At 45.4% G+C, this 21,158-nt stretch overlaps 1 protein-coding gene across 1 annotated transcript in view; it reads left to right on the top strand.

Annotated features, from left to right (window-relative positions):
* Positions 1–21,158, top strand: part of snap25a (synaptosome associated protein 25a) — a 29,045-nt gene that overhangs the window by 404 nt on the left and 7,483 nt on the right. Inside the window, exons 2-4 of the mRNA XM_076272184.1 lie at positions 12,917–13,057; positions 15,758–15,799; positions 18,118–18,166. Of these exons, the coding sequence (XP_076128299.1) occupies positions 12,986–13,057; positions 15,758–15,799; positions 18,118–18,166 (163 nt within the window). The 5' untranslated portion in view covers positions 12,917–12,985. The remainder of the gene's footprint in view (positions 1–12,916; positions 13,058–15,757; positions 15,800–18,117; positions 18,167–21,158) is intronic.

The raw sequence follows: 21,158 nt of genomic DNA, 5'->3' as shown, positions 1-21,158 counted from the left end.
CTATCTCCGCGTTTGGGGTGTTAAAATTGCTGGATGCGGTGTTCCAATGCGCACGATGTGGGCGGGTTCTGTGTTTCAGTACCATGGACAACGACCGACGTGACTGTTTTCTATCGGAAATTGTTCACAGTTTACGAGGATAATAAAAAAAAAGATCTTCACTAGCGAGTTGTCCTTTGTGATCAGTATTCTAGTGACTGACATACCCAAAGCTTGTTCTGAAATCGGTGGCATAGCCTTTCTAGATGTTTGCGCAGGAGCAGTTTATTCCTTTGGGTCATGGCTTGTGATGATTTCTGCTGTTCTTGGCACCATGATGCTACCCGCAGACTGCACTGTTAAGTAGGCTTATTTGGGAAAAAGGTAGGTAAAGGCTAGGTAAAATCAGACACATTCAATTTAATGCGGAAAACGCGAGGCCGACATTCGGGCTTCGTGACGTGGAGCGATAAGGTTGGAAATGCTGAGGCGCGTTCTTACTCCATGTAGGGGGGCGTCGATCTCGTAAACTGCGACAGAGGGAGTCGATAGGGTTCGAATGGGGGGGGGGGGGGGGGGGGGGGTTGTGTATGGGGGAGGAGGGCGCTGACATAGGAAAGACACTGTCATCAAACTTCAAGAATGTGATGCCACAAAGCACGTCTGTGGTGGCTGCAGCGCAGTATGTTTCATTTCAGCGGCCAGACCCTTGCCATAGTTCTACGTGACGAGGCAACAGTAAATACTATCTGTGTCTGCCCAGCTGGGCGGGGGCTGAGGCGGAGGTGAGCGGGGGCGGTGATGGAGATACCCGCACTGTGGTACCTCAAACACCCTGTTTACCGAGGCTACGAGACTGCGTATGTTCAACGGTACCCGTCACTGCGGGGATCCTCCCACGCAGCGGGGGTATCTTCATATATTCACGTGTAAAGTGAAAATGAATCACTTCAAATGAATACATATTGATGGATTGAGGTCTGAAATGTCATAACCTTAAGTTAGTATCTCAGCGCAATGAAAACAAATATCGTAACGAATACCACGCAGAAAGGCGTGAGAAAAAAGGAACAGTTGATAGCCTACTGATGAGTTATTTAGGTCACGTGCGACTATGTTGCACCTGCATGTTAGGCTACTGTGTTAATGGAATGGTTTAAGCGTGTGTTTTTCCTCATCTCACACATACTTATTTCTCCTTCATCGTGCGTAGATTTAGAGAATCATATTTATCCCAACCCCCAACAAACTCCCCCGTTCTTCGTGAGGAATGTACAGAGAAACGTGCGTCCGAAATGGTGCTGTTGCAGTTTGCAATTGGTGACGAATTGCGATGGATAGATTGAAATGTTGTAATGTACACAATGTAAAGAAAAGCGCAATATGCGTGCTTTCGTCAGCTTCATGTCGATGCTTCTTTGGCAAGGTTGACGCTCCGTCTAATGCGGCTTACATTGGTTTGACTGCAGAGCGCATACTGCGAGGGTTGTCCCCTCAAACAAGGGGGTGACTCATGATGCTTTGCCTGCTTTCGATTGTTACTCACCACGAAGGACTGTTACATTACAGTACATGCACGTAACGGCAGTGTCTATAGCCGTCATATTTGTGCTCCCCCTTTCAGACTTCGAACAGAATGGGCGCTTATTGCTTTGTGAGAGGAAAATCGATTGTCTTTAATCAGTTAATTTTTAATGCCAAGGCCTTTGGTTGGGCACCATTCTCAATGTGATTGCTTTGAATTCACCTGCTGTAAAATATTCATAATGCATTTGTCTTGTTTGATTTTAAATTAGTATGATACTGTTATCAGGGTACAATTGATGTATTACATGTAGGGTGGTTTCCTACTGATACATAAGATCTCTTATCAATGGTCGGACATGTAAATAAGCCAGGGTGTAAAGTTAATAGCAGAAATGTGGTGACGCATGAACGTTGGTGATGCATTTGTTTTGGGCATTGCGCAATAAGGAGACTTCTTTTCATCAAGTGACATGCCACGTTAAGCATGGTTTGAAAGATAATTACTTCTAGTCTTGATTATATTCATCAAGACATATAGATTAACAGAATAACCACTGTTGCGACAAGACCTCGTTGTAATTTATTTGTATTCTTATTTCTTCTTTCTTTCATAACTTTTTTTTGGGGGGGCGGTGAAATCGCAGTTGATGGTTGTTAAATGGTATTTCTCGATATGATATCTCGATACTGAGCAAACCTCCACTCATGTGGGGGAAAAATAACTATTCAGGCCTACTGCATTGGCGTTTGGTAATTCATAAGGACAGTGGTGGGCCTAGAATTGTGTGATGACAAGGGCATCAAACTTCAACCCATGGCTTTGGTTTTGATAAACAATGGACACAGAGAATCAGGGTCATGCATGTAGACAAGTAGATAGATAGATGAATAATTAGATATATTAAATTAAATTAGGAAAAATGTAATGAAATTGAATGTGCATCTTATCTTAATTTAATATCTCCATTTAAATAATAGGCTAATTAACGACTGAAATTAATTCCAAGGTTGGTCTGAAAGGTAGTGAGCAGATCATATGCAGAGGTGGATAATTCTGGGCCAAGTAAACAATAACAGTGTAAAACATTCAAAATGGCTGACCCCAAGCAGGGGAGTTACTCTGAGCAGGCGCTTTGCAGTGAGGGGTGGCAGTGGGGGGTTGGTGGTGGGGACGTGAGCGGAGGAGGCAGAGAGAGGGGTGGGGGGGGGGGGGTGGATGTTAAAAATTCTTGTGTGCGTCACAGAGAAGGCAAGAGTGAGAAAACTCATGATGATAGTAACGGCCTGCAGACATCAGCCATTCGGGACGTTTGCTTCAGATTTGCAGCAAGATGATAAGCCTGCGGAATGTGGCATTGCCAAAATGGAGGAGAGGAGAGGAGAGGAGAGGAGGAGGAGGAGAGGAGAGGAGGGATGCAACAACACTGTTGATGAAGAAAAAAGAACAAGAGAGAGAAGGATGGAATAAGGGATTCAGCAGAACTGAAGGGAGGATGAGAGAAGAGATGAGGGGAAGACAGGAAAGAGAAAGTGAAGGGGAGAGACAGAGAGAAGAGATGAAAAGGGATGAAAATGCTGAGAAGGATAGAAAGGTCTGCGTGGTTCTGTGTGGGATGGTCAACCGATCCTCTCTCCACGAGGACCGGAAGGACTCTCATGCAACTTGTTCAGATCAGAAGATAACTGAAGAAATATGTAGAAAAAAAGCAGAGAGGGGACGAAAGACCTTCAGGGAGCAGAGACACCAAAGATGAGCTAGGAGAAGGAGAGACTAGGTGAGAGAGAGAGGGGGGGGGGGGGCTGTCAGAGAGAGTTGCTCTCCTAGAATGTCATTTTTTTGTTTGGGAGCTGGCAATATCCCTGGTGGTTTGCAGGGCATGTAGAGCTGTTGCCTATATAACATCCCAGGAATTATAATGCCAATCAAGGTATTTTTAATGTTTTCAAAAATACGCATCATTAGCTCACTGAATGCAATTGAGATTGTTGACCTTGGGCCAGTTGTTATAATTCAATTCATACCTTATGTAAGTGACAGTAAGTAAGGGTTGTGTTGTTTTTGCTATCATTTATAGACTGTAATGTGTTACCTTTTGACAATAAAGTGGCGGTTACTGTGTATGTGTGCGGTGAGGTCCGTATGTGGCATGTCTACACCTTTGTGTGTGTGTGTGTGTGTGTGTGTGTGTGTGTGTGTGTGTGTGTGTGTGTGTGTGTGTGTGCCTACCTAGTCAGGATTAAAAACACTGGAGGCTAATCCCCTTCCTCAGTGGCGCACGTTAGCTTCCTAATCTGCTCCTGACAACAGAGCTACACTCCGTTGTTTTTTTCCCCCACCTTTTTTCCATCTGCTTTTCCGGATGTGGAGGCGTGCCAGAATCCAGGACAGGTTTGGGACATGAGACGAAGTGATGTTTGGTTCTGCTGGTTGGTTGGGTTTCTGTCAACTGTTCTGCTGATAACGAAAGTTTTGTTTTTGCATGACATTCTCTCAATTATTTATCTGACATTTTGAGGAGTCAGGAGATACGACATTCAAATTTGAACGTATTCCCCCTGACCAGAGAAAAAGATGATGACCGATTGTTTTTAATCAACTCAAGGCACTCTTTACTGTAGAATGGAAACCACACTGTGTCTCTCCCTCCCCTCTCATCTTACAGTGTGTGATCAAACCGATGTTTCCATGCACATCTGTGTGTGTACGGTTGTGTGTGTGTGAGTGTGTATGTGTGTGTGTGTGTGTGTTTGAGATTGCTTGCTCTATGCCAGGCTGTAATTTGATAATGACACAGATGTTGGTTCACTGAGCAAAAGCTTTATGGGAGCAGCGGATCAATTAGGGACAATTGGAGAAAACAAGCTTCAATTTTCTCACTCGCCACTCAGCATGTGTTCAGATGAGCCATATTTCCCTACCTCTCGCACAGAAAAGACAATCAGGTGACTAGCGGGTGAAGCCCTCTGTGTAATTAGATTTGGTGTTGAATGGAGACGCCTGCAAATGGCCGTGCTGTTAATTGATGGAAAAATACCAACAGCACTGGTCATGGGAGATCACGGCGGGGGCCTGGGGGTGGGGGGTGGAGGGTGCATTTGAACTTTTAGATGTGTATAAGGGGCCGTGCACACGACGCCGGTTTTTGTGAAACCGGTGAGGTTTTGTTAACGGTTACGCCTTGCATACACGACGCCGGCAGTTTAGGAGACTGAAACCGATAGCTTTTGAAACCGGCTTCCGAAGTGGGAACTTTTGAAATAGCCGGCTAACTTTCGCCGTGTAGACGCCTGTAGGTGCGAAGCCGGCAACTTTATGACGACATAGCCCCACCTCTCAACTCAGCCACGGCACTCGACCTGACATGTTGCTTGTCAAAACAAACCAAACCATTTATTTATCATATTAAAATGTTTTTCTTTCCCCTGTCATGATTTATGTGCACAATGTAGCCTATCAGCCTTTAGTGGCTAAGTTAGAAGCACACGTTAGCTTAACTTAGTTAAACATTAGCTTAGGCTACTGCATGTTAGTGTTTTCTCCAGTGGTGCTCAGACCTAATGCAATGCATAGGCTAAGCATTTGAAATTTCACATAGCAGTCACATACCTTGAAAATGAACTTTATTAGTTTAACAGTTGAATTGAAAACCGAATTGTCTGTAGTCTCCTTATTTCATGCGACTGCTTAACCAGAGCACTTATTAGACATTCTCTGGCTTAACAAACTGTTTTAACAATGTTTTCTTCTATGCGATTCACGCGAAATTATCGTGAAGCTTCTGCACAGCGGCGCCATCGACTGGTCTGGCATATGCACTACAGCACATTTAGCCGGTTACACCTCTATGTGAACACGCAAGGTTTTTTCTTAACGGAGTCGTTAAAGGTGTGAAAGCGGTAAGAGAAAATCCACCCGGCGGTGTCGTGTAAACGGCCTCTAAGTTCGGTCAACATGAATCAGGCAGGTGAGTAGTTAGTGAGCACTAAGCTGGCCAGTTTTCAGCGTATTGGTACGAAATAGATTAATTAAAGAGAATAAATAACAAGAAAAGCATATTGGTGTGAAATAGATTAATTAAAGAGAGTAAATAACAAGAAAATAAATAGATTAATTAAAGAGAGTAAATAACAAGAAAAGATTAATTAAAGAAGAGAAAAAGAAGGAAAAGAGGAAAGGCAACATTTATGTGTAAAGAAGACGGTCATGTCATATAACTTTGCCTTGTGTTACCCTTATAGCTTTTTAATGTCTCTGTCTTCATAACTTCTCAAATATTTAACAACCGCTAATGCTGTCAGTGTCGCACATCAGGGTAGCATGTATGTGACAAGAATGGTTAAAGTGTGGAAAGGGTGCTAGTCACTGAGGCTACGTGAGAAGAGTATGTTTTGAGGGCTATTTTGCTGTTGGTGTGACCAGGCTTAGGGATGGATGTGTTCATCAAGGCACAGGACGTGACAGCAGCAACACGATCCACCCTCTGGAGAGCGCACAGGATGTTACGTAAACAAGCCAGCAGGAACTGCTCTGCAAATAGCCAGCTGTTTATGCATGAACAATTTTTGATGTGAGAGATGGTGTATCAGAGGATGGGAAGGCAATAAAGCTCGACGCATACTCTCATACACACACATGCTCTACACACACTCACACACACTCTCTTCCTCCTCTCCTCTCCTCTCCTCTCCATTCGCCCTTCCCCGGTATCTCCATCCTTCAGCTGCTCTTTATGAGTCGGCATCTATAAAGCAGTGAGAAGGTCATGCTTTTAATTCCAGACTGGCTACCAGAGTTTAAAAGGCTTGTATATCCTTTTCTGGAAAAAAACTCATTGACACATACAGTACCACCAGTGCATACTCACACACATACACATGCAACAAATACACTTAGTAGTCACACACACACACACACACACACACACACACACACACACACACACACACACACACACACACAAACACACACACATGCCCTTTCTCCTCCCCTCCCCACCATGGGCCATCCTTGTCATGTTTCAGTCGTCACTTGTCATCTCTGCAAGGCCCCCATGGGGTTAGGACGGCTCGCTGGTTGTCTGCTTTAATGGTCGCCTCTCTGTTCCATAAATCAGTCCCCCGGCTCTTCCACTGTGGGACACACACATGCTGGCACACACACACACACACACACACTGACACAGAAATATACACACACAGACACACAGACAGAGAGAGAGAGAGAGAGAGGGAGAGAGAGAGAGAGAGAGGGAGAGAGAGAGAGAGAGAGAGAGAGAGAGAGAGAGGCCCAAGGAGACTGGAGGTTACTGATAGCAGGGGAGATCAGCCCCATTCTCCCCCCTCCTCCTCTCATCCTCTGAGCTGCGGTTTTGTACTGTGGCTTCTCTCCTCCACATCTTTGGCCTGATGTGGCCCTGTCTCATAGGAGAGCCATTCCCAGCAGGTTTGCTACCCAATCCAAACACAAGGGGGCGCTCTCAGTGGTGGGAGGAAAAGACTGAGCCACGGCGAGCCGCAATGCAGAGAAGGGACGCTTGGCCTCCCACAGGTTCCAGTAGAACTCCCTAATTGATGACTCACGAGACATGGGGGATCAAACAGGGATCTGTGAGCAGATGGATGGACCAATGGATCCACCATTCCAAGCCCAGCCTCAAGTGATTTCACATGGGATGTATGGATAAGAACAAACCCTCAACCATGTAGCATAACAGTGAAAACAGGCTTCAAGCACAGTCTTTTTCCCCCCAACGTTTAGATGGCTGACACTCTGAAATGAAACAAGAAAAGCCCTCAGCTGGATAAAAGTCAACAATTAAACATCTCCATGGTTACTTGGCTAAGACCATAAGAAGCCTGCTGGATTTCTTGCATTAGTCTTCCAGCATCCTAAGTGGTAGGCGTCTCCATAGAAATGCTTTGATAGATTATATAGGCTGGCACTGGACTCCACCCTGAGAGCCTTTTCTTTCTACACAGCTTCTGCTGTGCATTGCAGGTGGATGTATAGATGTCTTGATATCAGACTATGATTAGAGTATGACCTCTGTGTGGAGTTCACTGTGTAGCACTGACAAAGGACCTAGAGGGCCAGAGACAGGCATGTGAGGTCTGTATGGTAGCATGCTGCTCTGACAGTGTTCAGTGTTGACAGTAAGCAATAATGCAGCCCAATGCTTCAGCCCCACAAAGTGCTGGTGAGGCCTCGTGTCATGCCACTCCCTGTCTGTGAGTGTTTTGTGCCGTCCTGGTGCCCGACTAGGAAGGCCATGCCCCGGGCACAGACAGGTTGATGCATTAGTGATGGGGGGGGTTTCAGACGGTGCCCTCAATAATGCATGGCATGGCCATTTACAGAGCCAATGTGGTGCCCAAGGGTCTCGATAAATACAAAGACTGTATGAAGCTTTTGTTTTTCTTTTGCCACATCCATGCAGTGATAAATCGTAGGAATACAGTGAGTTATTTCAGCATGTCTATTCTACATGGTTTGTTTTGTAGAAGGAATGGGAGCCAGACCAGGGTGAAAACTGTTCCAAAACTAAGAAAACAAAACCACCGTTGCTCTATCAGGTTTATTTCGTTTATGTCTGTTGTTTATGCACTACACACAATGGTGGCACAAAACGATTGCTTCAGCAACAAAATGGGGGCGCAGAAATTTAGATGGCATTGACCCCTATCTGGGCCAAATCGGTCACTGCCTCTGCTGCTGCTCAAAATATTTGCACAACCCTCTCTGGCGGTGTGCTGATTAGATGCTTGATTGGTTATACGCTAATTGAAGTGGCACCTATTGTTACGGATGTGGTATTATTAGCTGAGGTACACTGATGTTGGGGGCTGATGTGGGTTTAGTGCCTCTGCCAGGCCTATATGTGCCGAAGGGCAGAGATGATAGCGGCTTTATTATCAATCGGACAGAGGCCAGGAGATGTGCTAAGTGCAGAAGGGGGTGAACTGCAATGCAGATTGTTGCTGCAAAAATAGAGCAGGCCAGATGTTCCCAAGGTGGTTTAGAATGTGAATTCTAAACACGCTGCTCAATAGGGATACCTAAAGCCAATTTCGTTAGTGTGTTTGACGAGCTTTGATTGGCTCTCACTTTGCCTACATCTCTTTGCACTGAGATTCTCTCTCAGGTCAAACGGGATGATTCGTCAGGCGTGATGCATCGGCGCTCAGCGAGTCGAGAGAACAAAGGAAAAGCTCATCCTTCCATCCTGAGCTGCGATGATTATTTGATGAGGGGCAAATTAGAATGGGAGAGGATCACTTGTGTAAAATAAATGATTTGGCAACACAGAAAAAGAGAACCGTTTGGGACGGAGGGGAGAGACAGAGAGAGAGACAGAGAGAGAGCAAGAGAGAGAGAGAAAGAGTGAGAGAATGAAAGCGAGAGACGAAAGTGAGATAACAAAATGGCAGCCAAGACGGACTGTGCTATATTGTGCGCCACACAAAGGCCTGTTCTAACAGGCGATGCAACGGGACACTGCATTCTGTTAGCTCCCTGTGCTGAGCGCACACAGGACGAGAAAAGGGGATTGGGTGGAGGAAGAGCAGCGCACAGGACGAGAAAAGGGGATTGGGTGGAGGAAGAGGGGATTGGGTGGAGGAAGAGCAGCGCACACAGTGAAACATGCATGCTCTCTCCGCCTGTCTGCCTGCTCTCTATTTCAGGCGATCCATTATCTCCACTCCACAGTTGACATGGATATCAGATCAGCTGTGTCATATTCACACACTCACCATCTAATTAAAGCAAAGTGGAAATATCTGGTAATCTTAGAGTTGATTTTTTTGGCCTATTTATTCTCTTGTTCTCTTGAAAAAATGTTCTTTCGTGTCCTCTGTAAATTTGTGAACGTTTGAACGGTTAAGTAAAACATGAACGTGAAGAAGATGAACGTTATTATAAACATGAAGGAGATATATGTGTTTATTTGTCCTTTATGCACGTCTGTCTTTCTTTCTCTTAAGCATTATCTGTCTCAAGCTGGTTCTGTTTCTCTGTTTTTCTGCCCCTAAGCTTCCTCTCCTGCCTGTTTTCTCTGTTTTTGTCTCTCCCTGCCTTCCCTTTTCTTGACCAGTTTTAGTGAGAGGCACTTGGTGAATTTGTGTGCATCCGGTTCATACAGAGTGCTAAGCCGGCCGTGCTTGTAATGGTTTCAGCACTCCTGACAGGGGAGGGGGACGAGGTAGCCCTGAGCAGCTCAAGGGAGATGGGGGGGGGGGTTGCGGGATGGGATTTTACGTTCACCATTATTGGACAAGGCATGAGAAATGACAACCACACTGGAGAATGGAGGGGGGGGGGGTGGATCTCCATGTTTTTCATTACCACCTCCACAGCGGCTGCGGCTAAAGTAAACACACTTTATTTTCCTTCCCCCAGCAAATGCAGACGCAGTAGCAGCAAGCAGTAGCCACGCTGGCAGCTTAATGATGCAGGGGGAAAATGACACATTTATGAGTGCTGTTTTTCATTACACAGTGAAGGTGAATTCCAACGGCTCGTTCTCCATTTGATTAGAGTCTGCTCTGAATGTGCATATGGCAGAGGGAGCTCGTTTGATGCCTGTGCCCGAGTGAATACAGCACGCAGTCTGTTGAACAGCAGCCCTGGGATAGCAATGAGGAGACACTGCACACCGCAGCCATTACTCTCAGGAACGGCAGCCGCAATTTACAGTATATTCTGATCATGCTTGGTCTGATTTTTCCATGTGCATGTGTGTTGGTATATGCCCATGTGTCTATTCATGCGTGTGTGTGTGTGTGTGTGTGTGTGTGTGTGTGTGTCCCATGGCCTAAGGATATGTTGCCACAGACAGGGGCCACAGGTTTCCCAGGGGCCTCAGGTGATGTCATCAGCCCATATTACATGTTGAGCTCTCCCTCAGCTATGACATGTGACCTGATCTACAGCTGTCACGCTCAGCAGGATGAACTGGGCGGCTGCTGATGTCTTTGATAAGAGATACAGAATGTATTGTTCACCATGGTACATTGACATGGGAATGTTGGGATCATTTTAGAATAGGCTAAATAATCATGGATGGATGGAGGATTGGAGGATCTTCTAGTATGAGGACAGATGGAGGATCTTGTATGAGCATCAGTTGGTTGAGGATCAGGCTGTGTTGGTTGATCAAAGTGCTGAACAGCTGAACACAGTTCCGTGTCTTGGTGTTCCCCACTGAAGTGGATAAAAATGTCATACCTTTCTGCCTCTCTTCTGCTCAGTTTGCAGTGATTGCCATGCAGGTCAAGATGAAAGAGAGGGAATGTGTCCATACAGAGAGAGAGAGAGAGAGAGAGAGAGAGAGAGAGAAAGAGAGAGAGAGGGACATCTGAATGTTGATTAATATGCTTCTTACCTGCACTGGCCTGCACACTACAGCTGCACTGCGAAAAAGAGCAAATATGGGCAGCCGTGGCCCACTGGTTAGCACTCTGGACTTGTAACCGGAGGGTTGCCGGTTCGAGCCCCGACCAGTAGGCACGGCTGAAGTGCCCTTGAGCAAGGCACCTAACCCCTCACTGCTCCCCGAGTCACTGCACCGGGATTAGTGTGTGCTTCACCTCACTGTGTGTTCACTGTGTGCTGTTTGTGTTTCACTAATTCACCAATTGGGTTAAATGCAGAGACCAAATTTCCCTCACGGGATCAAAAAAGTATATATACTTATATGCCCCATGTCCACAGAGTCCCATCACCCCCAAACTGACCAACATCAGACAGCAGAAGATGACAAAATGACAACCCTCCCACTCTCTTTGTTGACTGGGATTCATTTGCGCCGCATCGATGGTGGATGAGTCGATTGATCTTTCGCAGGCGGCGTCCGTGCCTAATCTCGTGTTTGTGCTCCCTGATCCCTCACTAAGGGAGCAGTTGACACTCGTTTCGGCGGCGGACGCCCGGCCGTGATGGAGAGGCCTCGAGGCCTCCTGCTGACGCCGTCCTGCATTTTCCGACGCGCAGGAAAAAGGTCAGAGCCGCCATGTTGGAACTAATTGCGCGAATCCGAGGTTGCATAATTAACGGACGTCGCATTTGCATCCCAGCTCGTTTTATTACACATCCGATTTGTGTTTTAAATCAGAGAGGGGCCCATAACATCAGCGTTTGACAAGGTGCGTTGATGGGGAAATGTATAACAGGATTTGGTAATTCTCAGGGTACGCAACTCTGTCGGAATCTCGGGCCGTGATTCTTACAAACATCTGCTTCTAGACATGTTTTTAAACAGAAGGCGAAGGCTTGCAAATCGAACGATTTGAGGACGATTGCGAGATGGTGCCTTGTTTCTCAGCTGACATGTCATGTTGTTTTTGTGGGAGCATGTGTGATTTAAAACCTAGTTAAGCGATCTGTGCCTTTAACAGCCCAGAGATACCCCGACAGCTGTCAAGCTAACTTCATTTATGCAAAGAGAAGGAATGGGATGTTTGTCCTGCAGTGCATGCGAATGAAGTGGGTGTCAGAGCAGACAGTACAACAAGACCTTCCGGGATGAATTCTTATCAGATGAGCTGTCAAGATAATGTTAATCACTTGCACAACTAAAATATATCTACCACAACTGCACAAAATAAAATAGAACAAATAAGAATAAAGGTATGATTATTCTATCTTTATTGTCACTATTTGTGGAGGTTGTAATACTTTGTAAAAGTAGCCCTAATAACAGACCATTACAGTATTTGCATGACTGTAGTCACTTCACAAGCCAGCATGATAGTCATTTATATAACAGGTGCATCCGTCAGTAACAGTAGAAGATCATAGGCAGGATCCTGACAGCTTGTCCATGAGAGTTTGACACTCTCTCAGGTCGGCTCTGAGACAAACGACTCCATGTCCGCACATGAGCCATCTGACCCCCTCCGCTCTCTCCGTCTGTGACATCAGTGTCCTTCAGCCGTCACACGTCTAACGCGTTGTGTGCATTTGGTTTTCTCATTTCGCCCTCATTCAGAAAAGAAATTGATGCAGTTTGCCGTGACTAATCCATCCCCCCACCCTTCCCTCCGCTGTGTTGGTTTGCCCCCCAGTGGTCCAGCTGCCGGGGCACCCTGTTGTGCGGCACGCGGCACACTCCGTGCCGCAGAGTCCCCACGACGGCCATATAACGCCGCCACAGCGCAGGAACAAATGGCGTTTCATGCCGTCTAACAGCTTTTTTTTCTCTCCTCTTTCTCCTCCCCTCTGCTCTCTCTCTCTCTTTCTCTCTCTCCATCTCACTTCTTCATCCTCTTTACTCTCTCTTCTTCTGCTGTCTTGCTCTTTCTTTTCTTCCACCTCCTCTTCAATCTGTCCATTTCTTCTCTCTCTCCCCAACTCCCTTCCCTCTCTCTTTATCTCCCTCTCTCTCTCCCTCTCTCTTTCTCTCTCTCTCAGGCTTCCCTGGACTCCCAGTAAGACCCACTGCTCCCACTTGGAGATCAGCTCCACCCTACAACAGCAGCCATGGCAGAAGACGCTGACATGCGCAACGAGCTGTCCGACATGCAGCAGCGTGCCGACCAGCTGGCCGACGAGGTGAGCAACACACACACACACACACACACACCCCCACACACATGTACACACACACACACACAAACACACACCCACACACATGGACATGTACACGCACATACACACAAACACACAGAAATATGGACACACACACACACACAAACACATATGAACATACACACACACACACACACACACACACACACACACTCACACACACACATGGACACAAGCAGGCTATGCACAAACACATTTTTAACCAATAATGTTAATGTCTCAATGATTAATTAAGTCCTTTCAAATAGACCCCACATTGTAATGCAGTTGTTCCACTCCTCAATGCAATTAGTTTGTGTCAGTTCTCCAGGTATAATGTCCCAGTGGTGGTTTCTCCCTGCATGACTACCTTCTAGTGTTTAGTCCCCTCATCACTTAATGTGACTTTGCACATCCCTTTCCAACTCATATGAGTGTCAGAGCTGTCCAGGCCTTTAGACTAGTCCTTTCCCCTCCAGCAGTGCTCCTCTCCCTCTGTTTGCAGCGGGAGCAGGCTGATTCACACACCCTGCCCAGCCCATGCTCACAGCGTCCTCACAGCCACGCTAACGCTTTCTCTCAGGGCACAGTGTGTGTGTGTGTGTGTGTGTACAGTATTGGGTCTGTGTAGAGGCCTGTGATGTACAGTAGTTTGATGTAGATCATTTGTGTGCGTGTATTCTTGAGGATGTACAATATGTGTGTGTGCGAAGAGAGAGAGAGAGAGAGAGAGAGAGAGAGAGAGAGGTAAAGTGAGAGAGGAAGAGAATTGGGAGAGAGAGAGAAAGAGAGGGGGGGGGGGTAAAAGGAGAGAGGAAGAGAATTGGGTGAGAGAGGGAGAGAGAGAGAGATGGTGGGAGGGTCCACCTGCACTCAGTGCTTACATAACGCTGCAGCATTCACTGAGTGAGCAGAGGACTGAGAGGGAGGAGTGTGTGCTGAGTTAGAGAGAAAGAAGAAAAGAAAAGAAAGGAAAGTCAGAGAAATAGAGAATTAACACGAGGTGGAATGAGAGGAAGAGATATACAAAAACAGAGTGAGAGAGAGAGAGAGGAGAAGAGAAGAGAGAGAGAAGAGAAGAGAGAGAGAGAGAGAGAGAGAGAGAGAGAGAGAGAGAGAGAGTGATGAGTGTGAGCTGGGAGCAGAATGGAGCGGAGCATTGCCCTGGAGCGCTGAGGCGCTGTTGACTGCTGTAGCGCCCAAACCCTATGCTGCCACTGCACCTCCTCCCACTCATCTATTCAGGATGCGGGCTCACAGCTGAGCCCAGGACGCAAATGCAGAATAAAGGCATTACTCATGGTCCAGTTTGAAATGATCCACGCGCTGGGCGAGGGAGAGTCCTGGCAGAATGCCATGGAGCCCTTTGCTTCTCCTCATCTGGCAAATACTTTAAGGGCTTGTGACATAAACAATACTGGAAACAGAAACGTAAACCAAAGAGAAGTGAGGGATTCAAGTTGAAGAGTGGAACCGACAGTAGGTCCATTTTGTAGCTTTTTTTCAGAGGGGGGCAGCCATTTTGAGTCCTCTGCTGTCTAAACGGATGGTTGCCGGGCTGTGGACACTACAACACTAAATTGGGGGGGAGGGGGGGGGGGGGGCTGGCTGACTTAGCCCATGTTAGTTCCCCAGAATGCCCTGTCCACTTCAGCTGTCCACCACTCCCTCTCCCCAACTGACCCCCCCCCCCCCCCCCCCCCCCCAAGTGACATGGACGGAGGCTGGTCTGGTGCGGTCTCCAGCGCCGTGAGCACAGGCAGGCAGGATGAGACGCTTCAGCTCTCTCATAGCTCCGTCTCAGTCTCCGTCAGCCGGCGCCTCATGGCCACTCGTCTGATGCAGGCTATTTAGAGCTTCAATGAAATAATAAAAGAAATAGGAACATTGGCCTGACACACACGCACAGCTAAAAATAGAGCCGTCCTGTTCAAGGTGCTGCTGGGTAAAAAAGAAACGCCTGTTTCCTTCAAAGTAGTGAAGCAGAATGATTTACTTGGTTTTATAAAATGTAACTGAGGTAACATAGATAGACATGAACACAATAAAGCATATCTGTAACAACAACAAGATAATAATGTTATCGAGGGCTTGTGTTGCACTATCTTTAGAACTTATTCTCACCAAGTGGTCAATGAAATTTGTAACATCTGCATATTTAATCAATATCGGCCATTCAGCCGCCACATATGGAAAATCAGCAGAGCAGTTCATATTCTCTGTCTAATAATCAATAGCCACTGTGCCAGTCATATTGCATGCTAGACCTATAACACTATAGACCAAATTTCAATTGAGCTTTCTTCGCTACCACTTCTGTGCACTGTTCTTCATCTCATTTTGACAAGACATGAGTAGATTCTATAAAGATGAATAATTCAGCATTTGTTTATGAGGCAATGGTATTCTTCAAAAAATTAGGCCAGACACATAATTAATGGTCATCCCATAAAAAGAAAAACATTTACAGGACTGTCACCATCATTGCAGAAGCGTTGCAACCAAAACATAGCGTTTTGTAGAAATTGATGATGGTGCTGGAGGCATTGATTGGTTTTCCATTGATTTCTCTCTCTGGTACAGCGGCATTATGGATTTCCATCTCACATAGACAGTGCTTTTTTTTATAGTCGTATTTTTTTGCTTGTTTCAGCACATAATGTTTCCCTTCTTTTCTCCTGACAGTCACTGGAGAGTACTCGTCGTATGCTGCAGCTGGTGGAAGAGGTAAGAAACATCAAATTCACCTTGATTTCTCTAGAGCCCATGCAATTACAGCTGAAACCATATTTGGATATATCCATTCATTCCTTTTGATCCATAGCAATAATTTAACATCTAGCAGAGACAAAAATATGTTATTCTTGTGTAGTTTGATATTTTAAAGAATTTAAACAGCTTAATTTCCAGAAGTCATGATTCAGTGTCTGATAACAAATGAGGGTTTTGATTCTCCTGATTTAGTTTATTGACAGTGTGGATATTAAATTCCAGTAAGCCTTGGCATTGCTTTTGTATCAGTCAATACTCTTCCCAAATGAGCTGTGATCCACATTGAGATTGAAAGTTTATAGCTGGATCGAAAAAGAATGCCGCAAGTGCATCCAGCCTGCTTAATCAGTAGACCAGAGACAGTGTGTGTGTGTGTGTGTGTGCGTGCGTGCGTGCGTGCGTGCGTGTGTGTGTGTGTGTGTGTGTGTGGGCAGTGAGACAGCCAGGCTCTGACGACACGCCTCTGCAGCATATCTCAAGGTCGTATTGATAATCAGTCTGTGGTATCTGCCAGCCAGGCTCCTCCCGACGAGCATTAGAGGCAGACGAGGAGGCCGATAACGCGCCTCCCGACGAGCATTAGAGGCCGATGAGGAGGCCGATAACGCGCCTCCCGACGAGCATTAGAGGCCGATGAGGAGGCCGATAACGCGCCACGCAGGTGACAATCAGACAGTTGGCCGAGAGACAGAGACGCGTGCTGGGGATGTAACAGGAGGCGAGCTGCAGGGCGGAGAGGCCCGAGCGGCCACAGAGGCGTGCTGGACGCGGGGAAATAGCCACTTTAGTCCGCCGAGTTAGTCACCGATGCTGATTAGTCACCCGCCAGCGCGCCAGAAAAAGAAAAAAAGCAGCTCCGTCCGCATTAAACGGGTAAAGTGCAAAACCTACGCAGTACAGGATAGGATGGTGGATTTTGGGTGGTGGGGATGCAGGGAAGGGGTGATGACAGAAGCAATGAGGAATAGCCCTCTCCCCAGTTCCACTTATACACACTCACACACCCACCCCCCAAAGCTATCAGCCTGCGGCATTGCACAAGGCAAAGGGGCTAAATTGATGTTACCACATGCATTATTTACACCAGGGCCAGGTACCAGGCCCACACCAGGGCTCAAACTGCTGAGTGGAGACACTGCTGATCACGGCGGAGAACGGATTACCCTCCAGGGACACATTTAGGGCCACTTCGGGGGCTTCCTGCATAGACAGGGGGAGGTGGGGGCAGTTGAGGGGGTGGGGGCAGGGGGTCAGTTGGCTGCTGTCTAATCTCAGAGTAATTTATACACAGTTTCGTCTCCTGATTGCTGCGAAACGTCGATCGGCGCTTTCCATTGGCGCACAGCAGAATTGCTGAAGCAGCGGCAGCCATGCTGATTTACTCTCTCAGTCCAGCACGCCAGGTGCCTCGTCTGAGAGATAGTTCTTAACGGCCCCCGGAAAAAACGAGGACAGCTCAGCAGGATTATTGCTCCAGGCTAATTATGTGGACGCGGTTCTTTATTTATTTAGTCGCTCCATTGTGACTGTGTGGCTTCCTGTGTCGTGGAAATGGAGGAGACCTGGTGACACCGTGTTTATGGTCATTGGCTGTTCTGTGTAATGGCAATACACTCATTCATAGCAATCTAACTTGGAGAGTCAATTTGTGATTCTATCTTTGAGGGTTTTTCCAGACATTGTTACAAAAATGTAAGAAATATGCCTGCATTTTATGTGGGAGTATTTGTGGTGGATTAAAAACATTTTTTATTAACTAAATTAAATTACTTTATTATAGTAGTTTTTATTATAATACATTAGGTTAATATTTAGATTTCCATAGGTATTTCAGTTGCTCACTGAATTATACTCATACAGATCTGTCAATACTCTGTCAATAGAACAGTATTAACCCCTTGGGTAGGTGATGGATTTTTTTCAGGTTAAAAGTCAATATAGGTTGTTTGTTGGCCATAGTATACTTGTCTAAAGATTACCCCAAATCATGTACAGGCATCATGTTATTTATTCAGAACATGGTAGCAACCATATTATAGCAAAAGAATCAGGTTGATTCATGTCTTCAGAATCGTGATCCACATTTCCTGATTCCAGTCTCTATGACGATAAACCTAGGCCTATTTTCCTCTCACTTGACTCCGCACAGCTCCTCACTGATCTCACACACATTCTCTCTCTCTCTCTCTCTTTCCTCTTTCTTTCTTTCTCTCTCCCCTCTCCCACTCCGGCCTTGCCTTGTGCGTGTCCTTGCGGTGCTTCTTGCTGAGTAGAGTAAAGATGCAGGAATCAGGACTTTGGTTATGCTGGATGAGCAGGGAGGTAAGTCTGGACACAGCTGGGGCAATAGAAAGGGAACACGCATCTGAATTAGTAATCACTTTAGACTTCTAGAATAATATAACCTTCATGTTGTTTTTCTAGCATAGACAGTGACAGTGTTTCAAGTCTAAAAGTATGTATTAAACTCTGAACTATTGATCATTAAACTCTTTAAGCATGAATGATGCAATTTGATGTAGGATTTCAAATAATTTGATATGAAGGACATATATCTATGAAAGATAGTATACAATTCAATACTTGTCTATTTAAATATTTCACACCAGATTTCATGATGCATGTTGTTCTTTATTTAATCCCCTTCTTTTCATGAAAAACTGTCTTATTCATTTTCCTCCTTTTCAATAACATCTTGGATTCACAACCAAACAGCCATTTATAACTGTTCTGCTTCTACTCTCTTTTCTGTTGTTTTCCCCACTAAACTAAGAATATTTGGCCTCGGAACAATGTATCCTAGGACAGCATTTACCACATCAGTCAATTCATAGAGTAAGAAACCTTAGGAGACTTGGGCGATTTGTGTTAGACCGTTTGGTTCATATTTGCGACTCTAAATGACTGCCATCCTCACTGTTACCTACGGATACCATGCCGAATGGTAAACTAGAGCAACAGTTCTCCTCAGTGGGCGAAATGCCAAACCAAAACGATCGATTTAGCTGGTAATGACAAAATCCACACTTCCTCATGAAACTAACACATTTTTGTATAATCCCTGGTCAAATACAAAAGCATATTATTATCCCTAATCATCTCATTACCATGTTGAACTTCATGCACCAGGTGACATTTTGTGCATTTTACGTTTAATAAAGCGTCGTCTTCTCACCTATTAGGTTTAACAATTTGACTGTCAAATCCATGTCTTCAGCATTACAGAAATGGAAGAAGCCTAATATAAACAGAATATTAGGCTTGGTTGGCTATTTTGACTGGCCTTGTACTGGGAAGCCCCATCCCCTCCAACCAAAGCTGATAATTAGCCTCTCTCGCTGGCATCGTCTGCAGTGGGGTGAGAGAGAGCTCAAATCTCCACCCATCCACTCAGACCTCCAGGCATGGCTGCTAAAGCCTATTTAAACGAGACCCCATCCGTATAAGCAGGCCTCACTCCTTGACCCCTCCTGCCTGCACGTCAGCCATGATGGAATGCGCTTTAGTACACAACTCTGACCTGCAAAGAGGAGAAGCTAGGCCAAGCCATTGACACGGAATGGCAAACAATGGTCTGTGTAAACTTGCGTTACCGTCTGCCACCGAATGCTTGCCTTTTGTGTATCCAAAAAATAGAGATTTTCAGACGGTATCGCAAAGAGGCTAACGCTCTGATTAAGTGCACACCAGTGTTTGGGGACTAGTTTCAGAGAAGTGTCTGCTGAGTGAGTTAGCAATGCAAAATGCTGAATGAGATAATGAGCTTAGTGGTGCAACACTCCGGGATTGCACAAAGGTTAGCGGCTGAGTTAGCCAACTATCACTTTAACCTTGACCTGCACCTGCACCTCCTCTCGTCCCTGCTGTCCCCCATAAACCCCTCTAGAACACGTCTTGTCCTTGCTACAAAAATAGGCAGTCCCCTACCCCACAACTGCATCGCTGACAATCACCAAACCTAGCCATGCTTGCCACATTCATTTCCTTCCCTTGGACACACACAGGGTTGCCAACTTTGGGTGTTTGGCTGGAGTGAGATTTTGTGAAGTCATAGTGCGTGTGCGTTAAATTTTTCCCTAAACCTATTTTAAAAATGTCTGTCCCCTGACTTTTTTGCTATGTGCAGTATAATCCCTGATTTATGTTTTTTGTTTTTTTTTAAAAAAACCTAATAGAATGGAAAAGTTTCTTCAAAATGTACAATTAAATTATTGATTGCACTTGAAAACAAGACCAGTGTTTTAACACCGTGGCATGGAAGGATTATGAGCCACTGGGCCCCTGGGCACAGACATGAAAAGGGCCCCCCTGCCCACCTGAAAAAGGTAGTAGCTCAGTAGAAAACATTTAAAAATAACCCCTTAAATGATGACTTCTGGCGAGTTTTGTGGAAAGAAATGGACAGATTGAGACTTATGAATGTGTGTATGAGTGTACATATGTATCAGGGATGGAAATAGCCTAAAATATTTTTTTCCACCTACCATTGTGGCTGGTGGATTCCAAAGTCTACCAGCCACTAGAGATACAGAACATATGAACATTTGATGAAAAATCACGACCAAAATGATCACGGTTATTGGTATTATTGCAATATGATTAAAATGTGCTGACTTTTTTTCTAAACCTACCATCAATGTTGGACAGAACTCATAATTGGCCTGCCCTTCATGCCCAGTAGCAACAAATCTAAAGGTCAACAGACTATAGTGTCATAAAAGTGGTGTGGCTCCTTTAAGACCCAATCCACTGGTGTGAGTTCTGGAGCCATCCAACTTTATCTAACTCTATACTATCCTACATCATCTGATTTTAATATTATAGGCTATATTTAACATTTAACATTTATTTTCTATTTGGCCTGTTATGAAATTATGCATTGACCAATATAAGCACACTTTTTTAAGACACTTAAATACATGCATGCTTAGCATTTTGTGAAAACAAATCATTATGGCTACATCGACAAACTCTTAGCCATGAGCTGTACAGTATATCCTCTGATTTTAATATTTACACATATGTAGGTATTTAAGCACAGCTCAGTTTTAAGACACTTAAAGCCCAAAATTGAAGACCATATAGAAATTTGCTACCATTTCAAAACCGGATTACCCTGGAACGGCTTATTGTACAGGGGATTGCATTACACCTTTGTGTTCGGTAAGGTCTGCTGTTTATTCTGGTTTACGGTTTGTCATGTGTGGAACGAAAAGTTTGTGAAATATTCCTCCTATATGAATTGAAATGAGCGCAGCCTAATATGATTATTTCTTGAAAGTTAATTTTCTCGCGAACCGTTTATCCCAGCAAA

Source organism: Alosa pseudoharengus, unplaced genomic scaffold, assembly GCF_046254945.1.
Source record: "Alosa pseudoharengus isolate Yale_2024_CS ecotype anadromous, Long Island Sound unplaced genomic scaffold, YU_APseudo_1.1 YU_APseudo_1.1_scf_7, whole genome shotgun sequence".
Classification (NCBI taxonomy): domain Eukaryota; kingdom Metazoa; phylum Chordata; class Actinopteri; order Clupeiformes; family Clupeidae; genus Alosa; species Alosa pseudoharengus.
The sequence above is the reverse complement of the archived record's forward strand: the minus strand, read 5'-3'. Positions and strand labels throughout refer to the sequence as shown.